We start from the raw sequence: 13,645 nt of genomic DNA on the forward strand, positions 1-13,645 counted from the left end.
GATTAATATGGTCTGTCTGTCTGTCTGTCTGTCTGTCTGTTTGTCTGTCTGTCTGTCTGTCTCTATCTCTCTCTCACTCACTCACTCACTCACTCACTCACATATTTCTTGATCTATGAGTACCGTGCAAACACTTGATCTTTATGAAAGTATTAAAGTTACAAGACCTATACATTTAATCACTCCGGATTTCCCTCCTCCTAATTTCCTTCTGTCGACCAATTCAAAAGTAGTAGCAATTGTTAATGCGCAAATTGGCTTTGTTCTGTTCTTACAGCAAGAATACGGTTTGAACACAGGGTTTAATAAAAAATATATAATGTTTAATGCATGCATTTTTTACAAGTACAATGTGTTTGTTGATATATAGGCAATTCAATTTGAAAAATATTAGTTTTTACCAAGTGCAATACATTCCTAGACTAGAACAACAAACCCCTCTTTCCCCCCCCCCCACCACTTCCCGTACATGTACACAGATGGCACGATTTGCTGATTGTTTTCGCTAATCTTCATGTTAATAACGTATCGATACTACTTCAGTGACTGAAGGTGTGAACTACTACGCTAACACAGGGCTTTGATTTGACTGTCAACAGTAATCTTGACTTTTAACTAGTATTGTCGCTTAAAGATAGTGTGAGTTGGACGTTCTATGAAGTCAAGACTCGTCAGTGTGTAACGCGCGTTCTGTATGTGCGTTGTACATGTTGGCTAATTAGATTGTATGTTAAAGGATTCGTATAATAATAATAATAATAATAATAATAATAATAATAATAATACTAATAATAATAATAATAATAATAATAATAATAATAATTTATTCCCACGTACAAAAAAAAAATGTGATACAGAACAGAACTAAATATCCTTATGTATATACATAAACGTGTTATTCGGGAAAAGGGTGTGGAAGTAGTTGTTACACAACTAATCAAGTCCTCCCCTCACAAAACATATGACACTTATCATTTAATTTTGCCCTGTTTCAATCAAGACTATTTAACGTGGTAGATGATACATGGAAATACACTGAAATTACAAAATAAATTAAACATGAGCTCTAGATCCCGAAACAACCAGACTGTAGACATTTTTTAAATTCCCGCTTAAACTCTGACCTGCATTGTATGTGCACACAATTAGTATTTAAATAAAACATTTCAGAATTTCTTTTAGGAATACGACAAAATGTAATCAGCGTCTGAATGCAGACTAGGATTTCATATTCGAGGAAAGTTAGAGATGACCCTTAGCAAGATTGATAGCAAGATTTCTTACTCTACTAATTACGTATTGTCGTAAAGATCATATTAAAACACCCACATATCTGGGGTGTTATTTCCTGTAAACTTGACGCGATGCTGACTTCAAACATTCAAGTTATTGTTCGATAAACAATGTGACGTATGACAGCAAAGGTGTTATCACAAATACTTATCACCTTTCATTTTCCATCAAATATGTCTCCATTCCCTCTTGTAAGCATGACACCCACGCTTTATACAATACATTAATTAGCCACAATGGTCTGCCCCCCCCCCCAACAAATTAGTGCTGTACGTTCACGTCGACGTTCACTTATCAACTTCGAATGCCGTACCACACCAGTATTACTTCCCTCTTGTAAGCATGTCATCTGGTATTTTACACAATATACCAATTAAGAGTATTAGGGTACCCAATTTATTATTTACTGTTCGAAAGCACCTTTAACAGCTTGGCATCATGACACCAATCTTTGAAATATGGTGGTTTATACTGAACAACAACATGGATTGAAAGCTATATGCTATATGTTCATTTCCACCCGGTCGTACTCGACGTACATACATACATACATACATACATACATACATACATACATACATACATACATACATACATACATACATACATACATACATACATACATGAATACATACACATACATACATACATACCCAACACACACACATACATACATACATACATACATACATACATACATACATACATACACATACATACATACATACATACATACATACATACATACATACATACATACATACATACATACATACACACATACATGCACACACACATACATACATACATACATACATACATACATACATACATACATACATACATACATACATACATACATACATACATACATACATACATACATACATACATACATACATACATACATAGTAGTTAGTAAAGTTGAAAAATTAGGCGATATATGTATAATTTGAAGTTTGAGGGAGCCAGGTGAGGTGGGTACGGGAGGGGAAATCCCCTCCCGCCCCTGGACTAAAATAATGCTTTTTGGTGCTATTTTAACATGCCAGTGTAGTAATAATGCACGAGTGAATGTCAACCCCCACCCCCTGGGGCAAATGCCCCACCCCTGGGGCAAGACATTCTGTAAAATCCCCACCTAAGACAAGTAAAACTCCCAACATTTCCCCCACCCCAATGGGTTGGGCATTCAAAAATTCTGACTGACACACAACCACTCTTTTACGTCCGTGAAAATGACTAGGGAGGTCAATGTGAGGCAATTGCCCCACCCCCTCGGGCATTGTTTCATGGCAAACACGGTCTTATCCGCCACATTTGTCCCGTATCGCCCGAGGTGGGGTCCCTCGGGCATTACATTGACTCGTGCATAATACTACTTGAAATTTGAGTAGCCACCCCTTTCACTCCCAAGTATTTGAGTGACCCCTCTATTCCTCTGACCCCCCCCCCCCCCCGGTCATAAATAATGACGGCTCCCTTACTGAGATGGTCGCTCTAGCTTTAGTCATTGGAGCTGGGGGAGTAGAGGGGCAGTTTGATATTCAACTCCAAAGCACCGGCCCCAGTCAGTTAAAAATGTCCTGTGCTGTGTCATGGCATGGTCAACATCACACCCTAGCGCCCTCAACGATACCTTTTTCCACAGGTCATTTAAGGTCAGAGTTCTGTTGTAGATAATGGCGGATTGAAAGGAAGGAACTGGGAAGAGACGTACTACTTCTTGAACTGCGGTAGGTCAGATGAATATATTTGGTCTATGTTCGGACCATGAACCCCTTTCGTTAGATGGCTGTAAAATATGTAATCACATCAACGGCGGCGTGCACGTGTTTGACTACCAGTATGCACCCGTCGGACGACGTGCGCAGCACCACTACTGAAAACGTGTGATCGGAGCATGTGGTCATGGAAGTATATCACACCTATGTAAGGTCAATAATTTAACCTTCCCAAGGGCATTGCTATTGCGAACTTGGTTTTGGACGATTTGTAGCCACATATAACAGAATATAAATACCACATGAGAACAATGCCAGACTACAGTACAACCATAATCTTAATAGATCTCCAAGATCTATGCTACAAAGTACAAAGGTCATATACTAAAATCACTCGCGTCTGTTTTGTTTACAACTAGCGTCAAACAGACCACGGCACAATGGTTTTCCAGTGCTTGAAATATGAACATTCCAAATTATCATTTGCCACGACCTTTTATCAATTATGCTTGAGGATGTATATAATTATATTATTCCCCAATATTTTACTTCATTCAGCCAGAAAATACTCGTGACCTAAAGGTTATCACGATCATCTGGCGACTCATAGTGACAAGGCCCCTTAACTTAGGTCACATACTTACCTTGGCTGAACAAAGAAAAATAAGGGGGAATGATATCTCTAATTGTCCTATTGATTCATGGAACCATGAACAATATATTCTCCATTAATTGACAATTTCTTGATGTTACTTTTCCCCTGCAGAAATTCATAAGTGACAACATGTTTGACAAGTAGCCAAGACACAAGATATCTCAAAGAAGATACATGGATGGTGGCATGCCAGGAAGTATGTAATATTGTCTTGGGCAAAATGAGAATTCTGACATTTACTGGTAGGGTGGGATCTCTTTTGAATATCACCAGGTCACTTTGCATTCGCAGAAAACCAACTAATACTTATAAACAAGGACAGAGATGTGTTAGCGTATGTGCTGCGTTGTTTTGTACCGCCAGACAGGGACGACACCATACTACATCATTATATAGTGAAAGACAGAGAGGACACCTTACTGCATCGCTATGTAGCGAAAGACAGCAGGAACAATGCTACAGTACTAAGTCAGATATCCATGAAAATTTGACTGATTCCTTCATTGATATACCGCTCAGTTGCGTCAAACAATTACACCAAGCTGAAACTGAGACTGATGTGTTTGGTCTTTTAGAGAGACGTACTAACCCTATGACCTGTTTTCTTGCATCAACTGCTGTTACTCAGCTTTGGCATATACAGAGAGAAAAACCTGTACATGGACGAAACATAGATGAACTCAACAATCATTGCACATACAAGGAACTTCTGAGTAATCTTGAGACAGATTTCAGTAAATGTGATAATAATTCACTAACAAGTGCTCTCTATTCACTGCTACATCTTGATGTTGATGGCAGCAGTGTGCTCATACAAAGACTGGTACAAGAAACACATAGAAGGATGCATAACTTTGAGTTATCAGATCTCGGAAAGTTCGCAAGCTGTTTGCGTTATTTAGGACTGTACAATAGCAGTACTGTTGGAGAAATAGCAGATATTCTGAAGGAAAGGCTGAATGAAATAACGGATGAAGATCTTCAATCATTTTCAACTCTCATGAATGCAGTCATGGATGTAAGCTCTAGAACTTTTCAGGAAGAATTAATGATCAAAGCTCTGCAGCTTCTTGAGTTCCAATGTCTGGAAGATGGTAATATAAGAAGAATCCTTTCGGCAGTGACGGGATGCCAAAATCCTAATATGGACCTTGTAAAACGATGTATGGATCTCCTGCAGGAAAAAATTACAGAATTTGACATTAAGTGGTTGTATAAACTATATCGTTCTTGTCGTGTCTTGGTGTATCACAACAACGACTTGAAGGAGAAATTTCTAGTCAGAGTGGAAGAACTGTTTAGTCAGTGTGATGACCTTGATGATTTATCAAAACTTTTTGAGATTGCAATTAACTATGGTCCGGGTGATCTTACTAGTAACATAGAAAATCGCGTGATTCATATATTACCAGACATGGCGCTTGCATCTTTAATACGATTATGTCGTGCTCTGAAGCAGTCAGCAAATAACTATTGGTCCAAACCTCTGATCGAAAACCTTGCTAAGGCTCTTCATAGGAAGCTACCTGAAGCTACAAAAAGCCAAGTCACCAAGATCAGTAAGCATGGTTTGTTACTACGAAATCTCACTCCTGCCTCGGTCAGTTTTATTCAAAATAAACTTTTAGAGGAATTGAGGGACACTATTAATCCACATGATGTTCCAAATCTACTTACTTCCCTGTCTCTGCTACCAGTTTCACTATTTGATTGTAGTGATTTAATTTTGAAGAAAGTGAAGAGTTCTCTTCACCAGTACGACTTTAAGGAACTACATAAAGCCACTAAAGCACTTCAAAGGATCCTAAATAATCGTTACATGGACCCACACATCATAAACAAGGCCAAGTTTCAAGAAATTATACAAGAGCTGAGTCTTCGGTCACTTGATTTACTTAAGACAACAAATGTTGGTCCAAAGAGGACATCCTTGAGTTCTGTGGATGGATGCTTTGATAACGAGTTTCTCGAATGGACAGAGTTACCGCAAGTTTGTAATTTCCTGTTCTACAACCGTTACCGCTTCTCAATCGTACTTGATAACATAGCGGAAATGTTGCCAAACTATTCAAAGAGGATGTCATTGTGCCAGCTTGACAGTGTAATCTCAGCATATTCTGGACTAAACTACCACCCTTCAAATGCTGATGTATTATATCAGGCATGCATACAGCAGTGTGTCGTCAATTTGCACCAGTCTCCAGACCCTTGTCTTATCGTCAGTGTGGCGCACCACCTAGCATTAGCACAGTACTTCCCAGAATCTATTCTGAGAACAATCTTCAGTTTGGAGTTTCTTAGGAGTCTGGATCAGATGATTGAAAGTAAGTAGTACAAATAATACCACGTTGCCCCCGACAACCATGACAATATGCAAATACAAGCTAAAGAACATTTAACATTTATTTCATTTCAAAAGCACTTCAGTTATTTAAAAAATATTCAAAAACACTGCACAATAAGTTAAAAAATACAATACAAAAAACAATAATATACATAAGGTAAAATTAGTAAAATAAAACAATTTCCAAAAAGAGGTTTTAAAAAACAAATACAAAGGGAAAATGAACTGTTAAAAGTTGTAAGAAAGTTTTTAAAAAGGTACGTCTTCAATCCTCTTTTAAATTGCTCCACGTCGTCTAAACATTTCAACACTTTTGGAATGGAATTCTACAATCTTGGCCCAAAGAGGGCAAAAGCCTTATCATTCAACTTATTAGAAAATCGTGAACTATAAGATGTGACTACTATTTGTTCTTAGCTTAAGGAAGTAGTTATATAATGGACATTGTTAAAACGGAAGAATACTTTGTGAATTCGCTATGTTAAATAAAAATTTGGATGTTAGATAAGTTGAAATATGTTGGTTTTACTTACTTTTGCTTATCAGTTCATATATCAGTAACTGGCATCGATCACATCTTAAGTGGAGGTGATGTACAAGCCTTGCTAGCAACTTCTGTAAACATGTTATTGACTGTTGTACTGCCTAGGTGTATCATAACATTTGAATTGTTAGTTGACATCATAGTTACTGCTCCATGCACTTCACATGTATTAATTAGGTGCATGTGAGAATAAGTCAACCTTCTTGTTCTATTTTGACCCTCTAGCATCAGGTAAAATGCTATAGCAGGTACTGAGAATAAGTCAACCTCCTTGTTCTATTTTGACCCTCTAGCATGAGGTAAAATGGTATTGCATGTACTGAGAATAAGTCAATCTTGTTCTATTTTGACCCTCTAGCATGAGGTAAAATGCTATTGCAGGTGCTGAGAATAAGTCAACCTTCTTGTTCTATTTTGACCCTCTAGCACGGGGTAAAATGCTATTACACATTTACAGGTACTGAGAATAAGTCAACCTTCTTGTTCTATTTTGACCCTCTAGCATGAGGTAAAATGCTATTGCAGATGCTGAGAATAAGTCAACCTTCTTGTTCTATTTTGACCCTCTAGCATGAGGTAAAATGCTATTACAGGTACTGAGAATAAGTCAACCTTCTTGTTCTATTTTGACCCTCTAGCATGAGGTAAATTTCTATTGAAGGTACTGAGAATAAGTCAACCTTCTTGTTCTATTTTGACCCTCTAGCATGAGGTAAATGCTATTGAAGGTACTGAGAATAAGTCAACCTTCTTGTTCTATTTTGACCCTCTAGCATGAGGTAAATTTCTATTGAAGGTACTGAGAATAAGTCAACCTTCTTGTTCTATTTTGACCCTCTAGCATGAGGTAAAATGCTATTGCAGGTGCTGAGAATAAGTCAACCTTCTTGTTCTATTTTGACCCTCTAGCACGAGGTAAAATGCTATTACACATTTACAGGTACTGAGAATAAGTCAACCTTCTTGTTCTTTTTTGATCCTCTAGCATGAGGTAAAATGGTATTGCATGAACTGAGAATAAGTCAACCTTGTTCTATTTTGACCCTCTAGCATGAGGTAAAATGCTATTGCAGATGCTGAGAATAAGTCAACCTTCTTGTTCTATTTTGACCCTCTAGCATGAGGTAAAATGCTATTACAGGTACTGAGAATAAGTCAACCTTCTTGTTCTATTTTGACCCTCTAGCATGAGGTAAAATGGTATTGCATGTACTGAGAATAAGTCAACCTTCTTGTTCTATTTTGACCCTCTAGCATGAGGTAAACTGCTATTACACATTTACAGGTACTGAGAATAAGTCAACCTTCTTGTTCTATTTTGACCCTCTAGCATGAGGTAAACTGCTATTACACATTTACAGGTACTGAGAATAAGTCAACCTTCTTGTTCTATTTTGACCCTCTAGCATGAGGTAAAATGCTATTACAGGTACTGAGAATTGTATATCAATACAAACTGTCAACAATACATTTAATGAAAGTTCCCCCCTAGCAAGGCTCATGCATCATGTCTGTGTAAGTTCAAAGTGATGTCAACTCTGTACTGATAAGTAAAAGTAAATGAAACCAACATTTAAGATCCAAGTTTTTTTTTTAAATGTAGTGAGTTCACAAGGTATCCTATTTCTGTACACTTATCCTTACAAAAAAGAGGTATGTAATAGTTCTACCATACCTTTTTGTTAAAGAGTTATGATTTTTTTAGTGAATGCATTTGGCAGAATTTCATTATTAAATCATTGTTAATTTTGGGTCATAGATTTACCTGAAGGCTTTGGTAATAGCGTACAGCATAAATTACTGGAGTTGAACCGATGTGTCAAGTTAGAACGACCGGACATCAACGTGCCATGGCTTCATGACAGCTACATTGACATTGTACAGAGAGGTAAGGCACAAACAATTTTGTTTAATAGTATTCAATGATACACTTCCTAAAAAGAAGTAAAACCATTGATGTTTTGAGTTGATACAATGTATTATTACATATGTATCAGAGATTACTTATATATATAGTAATTTTATAAAAAAGTAGGGACGATCGCACAATGTCGCACAAGCTCAATAAGCGAACATCTTTCATTTAGGACAAAAAAACCTCGCCATCCCCCTAAACAAACTATCACAAGTGCAACATCACACATTTATATATGATGTAAACCATGATGAAAATTGTAGCAGTCACACCACTATGATCAATGCAGTGTAAAAACATGGTAAACACGAGGTTCCATACTTATGAACCTGTTTACTGAGATGATGGTAAACACATCAAAATAGTACCGTAAACCTAGCACTGGTTAGAAGTGCGAGAATGTAGAGCTTTCAATACAGCTATCGCATTGACGCCAGACCCCCTCTCCCCCCCCCCCCCCCCCCCTAAATGAGCAAATTTGATTGTTGAGCTTGTGTGACATTGTCTGATCATCCCTAAATCTGTTAGTTTTCTGACAGGAGAAATAAAGTTGCTTTGGGCTGTTTCACACTTAGTGTATCTTACAATTGTAATATTATTCATTTTTTAAGATTTACACCACCCCAGGAAATTTTTATGTAAATTTCAGGGTGTGGAGAGTCATTAATGATTTTACATCACCTTTGTAGTGCACGATAAATATTCATGTTTCGTTAAGTGTTTACCTTTAAACAATATAGTCATGAATATTCATGTTCTGCTATAAGGCCTTTCTAAAAATCGCCAATGATGGCGCGCTACTTCCTGTCTGTGTGTACCTAGGGGGTATACATGGTATAGGTTACTCGGTTAATCATAGCGCACACACTGCTGCTTTCCTTGATGTCTGAACAATACAAAAAAACATCCGTGATTGTTGTCTGTAGATTCCCATGAGCCAATTCTTGTACATGGCAAGGAGCTGCACTGAATGACCTGCACTGAATAAACAATGACAAAGGAACACTTATCATTATAATAATTTTATTTTTTTGACAATCGTGCATGATATAAGTAATGTAAAATCATGAAACGAGTCTCCAAAACCCAAAAGTTTACAAACATGATTTTAATTCCTGGAGTAGAGCTTGCTTTTAAACTTTGTTAAATTGAAAATTGAAGGAAATAAAACAAAGTCCCAAATTCATTCTTTTTATTTGTACACAGGTAAATACACAAAATCAGCTGTAGTGAAAGGTATTGGAGGATACTTATCCAGTGTCTTAGGGGGTCCTCAGTACCTCAGGAAAAGTGTCCTGACACCTTACCTGTACTCCCTAAGTGAGTATTAAAATTGCATTTAAGTACTTTTGTATTTAAAACTGTAATTGTCGTAATTTTCTTTTTCTGTAATAAATGGTGCAGAAATAGCTTTAATCTGTGAGAAATTTAGTACATCAGTGAGCTTAAGAAGGATATAATTATCATACAGCCTCTGACTTTGAAGTGCACAAATCAGGCTGCTTATTAAACATGATGCTAACTTATGGTTATCATGTTTATTAGACTAGGGACCCATTGCAACCCTATGATAAACACACTTAGACCATTCAGTTGATACCCATCAGAGTCATAATGGTGGTGTCCTGTAATTTGGAAAAAATCATGTCTAGTTTTATGGCTGAAATCCATCTTATAAAATCAAATTAGTCTGACTAGTTATATAAAGGCTCTCTCACGCACACTAGCCTGTCCAGGGCTGTATGTCATTTACATGATGTAATTTCATTTAATTAACAGGTTTTGAAGCCATTCTGTCATCAGATAACACCCCTCTGGTGTGTTCAGAGTATGGCAGTGTCTTAAATATGAAACACCACAACCCTGGCAACTCACAGTGGGGAGTACAGACAAAAGAACTACCTTCTGGAGCACAAAGGTAAGCAGTCTAAAAAACTGTGTTTCTGTCACAATAACGCACATCTATTAATTTTGTGGTGGTGCAAATATGAATGAGAATGTTCAAAATCAATATTTTTCCCTACTTAGCACACATTATGCTTGTGTAGGTATATATTACCTAAGGGTTTGTCCATACTCATCATGCAACTTGCAACAAGGTCCCCTTAGGCAGGGCTTGAAATTAGCTTTTTTATTTGGTAGTCCTAGTGGGTTTCCAATTTCAGAAAATGGAGACCTATGGTTTCATATTCCTGAACTGAAAACAGAGTTCCTGTATTGGAAATGTATGCATCATTAAAATACTTTTATGTCCATAAATCTTCCATCCTTTAAATCACCACTTATCAGTGGTAGATTGAGTGGGCTACCAGCTGCAAATTATGATAGTCCCATGACAAGAATTGGTAGTCTGTGGACATGGGACTACTGTTAATTTCAAGCCCTGTTAGGGCTCTCATATTATCCTTGGCTGAACATATTGGGAAAATATTGGGAATAGATTGGGAATAATGTTTGGGAAAATATTGGGAATAATACATTTATCTTTTTAGAGTATATGTAGGTATGTATGTGTATATATATTACTTACATACATTCGTATAGCCATCCATTCTCCCTATATTCTTACTACTATGCTTTATTTCAAAAGCTAAGGCCCCGGCCCATCGCACCAAAAATTTTACATTACAGTAGAGAAGAAAGAGAAAAATGAAGTGAATATCATTCTTCTAATAATCAACAAAAAAATACATAAAGGAAAAATAAGGCAGGAGAGAACATATACATTACATCTATGTTTGCTGAACAAAACTAGTCCGAGTGTTAAAAAATTGATGAACGAAAACTGATAGTTTGTACTGAACTACTTCATTTAGTAAGGAAAAACATTTTTAGCACAACTGAACTGAGGTTCAGTAGTGCTATAGGGATCGCCCGGCGTCTGGCTGTCTGTCTGTCTGTCTGTCTGTCTGTGTGTGTGTGTGTGTGTGTGTGTGTGTATGTGTGTAAACAACTTAAACTCAAAAACTGCTGAACCGATTGCCATGATATTTGGTGGGTCCATTACCTTGGGTGTCTAGTTGGGAAATTGGCGGTATTTTTCTTTCATGGGGTGAACGTTAATCCATGTTTCCTATATTTTTTCCCGAAGAGAGGTTTGTTTGCCATTTGGAGACTAGGAAGGGCGATTTTGTTGCCATGTTGCTGTGTTTGTACCATTTCTGCATAAAATAAAAGTGTTAGGGGTGTGATTTTCATTTCATTTAAATGTCGTTCAGCAAACGCAAATTTCAATTGTTTCCATAGTTACCTTTTTGTCAGGAGAATGCAGCCATAAATTAAATTGAAAAGAAACATACTGATAAGCTTCCTGAGTCCCCTTACAATTCTAAATCCGAGTGACACCCATTTGAATCACATGAATTGATAATTTATATTTCGTTTGTTGACAGGGTTGCCATTGACTACAGAGGAGCAAAAAGTTATTGTAGCAATGCGCATTATCCATTGGGTTCGCAGGAGATGAAACGACGTCATCTGGAAATTCTAGGATATCGATATGTGACGGTTAGTTTTGTTACACCATCTTTGTCAGGGTTTAAATGATTTAACACTTTATGGAGATATTGAAGTTATTAGAATATGCACTTTATATAATTCATAGCATTTAATGTAGTTAAACACACACATGTACATACATACATACATACATACATACATATATACATACATTCATACATACATACATACATACATACATACATACATATATACATATATACATACATACATACATACATATATACATACATTCATACATACATACATACATACACATGTACATACATACATACATACATACATATATACATACATTCATACATACATACATACATACATTCATACATACATACATACATACATACACATGTACATACACACTTGTACACATATACATACATACATACATACACACATACACACACACACACACACACACACACACACACACACTCATACATACCTACTCAGGCACATACCTTAATGTCCACCGACTAGCTACACTCACATACATACACATACACTTATTATAAATATCTATTTTCCAGATTCCTCACTTTGAGTGGAACTCAATGGTTCTATCATCTACAGAAGATTATGAAAACTACCTGAGAAATAAAATATTCCACCACAAATGATGAGAACTCAATATATTTACAATATTATAAACAAACTCACAACATTTTACTCAATTCTATAGATCATATATCATATTGATAATTTTCTTCTCTTTTGGCCTATCAAATATTTAGAACTGACAAGATTTTAAAGTGGCCATATGGATTGAGAATTTATTGTGGATTTTTAATTTCTAAAACAATTTTATAGTTTCCTTCTTGAAAAATCAATGTCACACAACATGTGCCAAGTCCTTGTTTGTAACTCAATAAATTGAAAAAAGATTAATAATGTTTGTTATTGTACGTACAATAAAAAACTTTTCACATGTTTTGCTTTAACTTTTTGCAATGTATTGAATTAAAATAAGACTTTGTCAGTATTGATTCACATTGATTTTTTCAAGTAGAAAGCCATGATAAAAATGTTTTACAAATTGAAAGTTCAAAGTAAATACCTAATCCTCGTCCATATGGCCACTTTAAAATTTGTAATATGTGAATTGAGTACATGGCTATCACACAGAGGAGAATGTACACTAGAAAGGTCTGTTGACTGTAAAACGAACTGAAGGTGTGCTGATTATCTGTACATTGGTACCTCTAGAGGGCACTGTTCATCAGAACGGTCTGGTGATGTCGTATATATTAATGAGATGAAGGTGTATTGCATTATGATACATGAAGCGGAATGAGTCGAGTCACTGACTTGAAATCTTCATGTCTCAAGCCTTGCTATTTCCTTCTTGAAGTCCTTAGGGACGAGTTTTACAATGATCGTGACCAAGTCAACACGGCTGTTGTAATGGGGACCTTGTAGGATGTAGGCTGTGGTGTGAAGGATGTATTAAAGTCGATGTATGTTACAAGACTGCAATGGATTGTTTACTGTCCAGGGAGTTGAAATATATAGGACTATTGTGCCAGAATAGGGCCAGGGGAAGTAACTGTATAAATCAAAGTTTGAAAAAACTGTTTTGGAAAGTGATAAAGAAAATTCAGAAAACATATTATAATGATTATTGTACTAGTGTTTGATGAAAGACATACTA

General features: G+C 36.4%; 1 protein-coding gene across 1 annotated transcript; it reads left to right on the forward strand.

Moving 5' to 3' along the window:
* The first annotated feature begins 3,892 nt into the window (after positions 1 to 3,892).
* On the forward strand, positions 3,893 to 12,614 carry LOC144439843 (FAST kinase domain-containing protein 1, mitochondrial-like). The gene is made up of 6 exons (XM_078129077.1): positions 3,893 to 5,996; positions 8,320 to 8,448; positions 9,682 to 9,795; positions 10,255 to 10,393; positions 11,868 to 11,982; positions 12,525 to 12,614. The coding sequence occupies exons 1-6, from the start codon at positions 3,893 to 3,895 to the stop codon at positions 12,612 to 12,614; spliced, it is 2,691 nt and encodes an 896-aa protein (XP_077985203.1).
* The last annotated feature ends 1,031 nt before the right edge of the window (positions 12,615 to 13,645 follow it).

Source organism: Glandiceps talaboti, chromosome 9, assembly GCF_964340395.1.
Source record: "Glandiceps talaboti chromosome 9, keGlaTala1.1, whole genome shotgun sequence".
NCBI lineage: Eukaryota > Metazoa > Hemichordata > Enteropneusta > Spengelidae > Glandiceps > Glandiceps talaboti.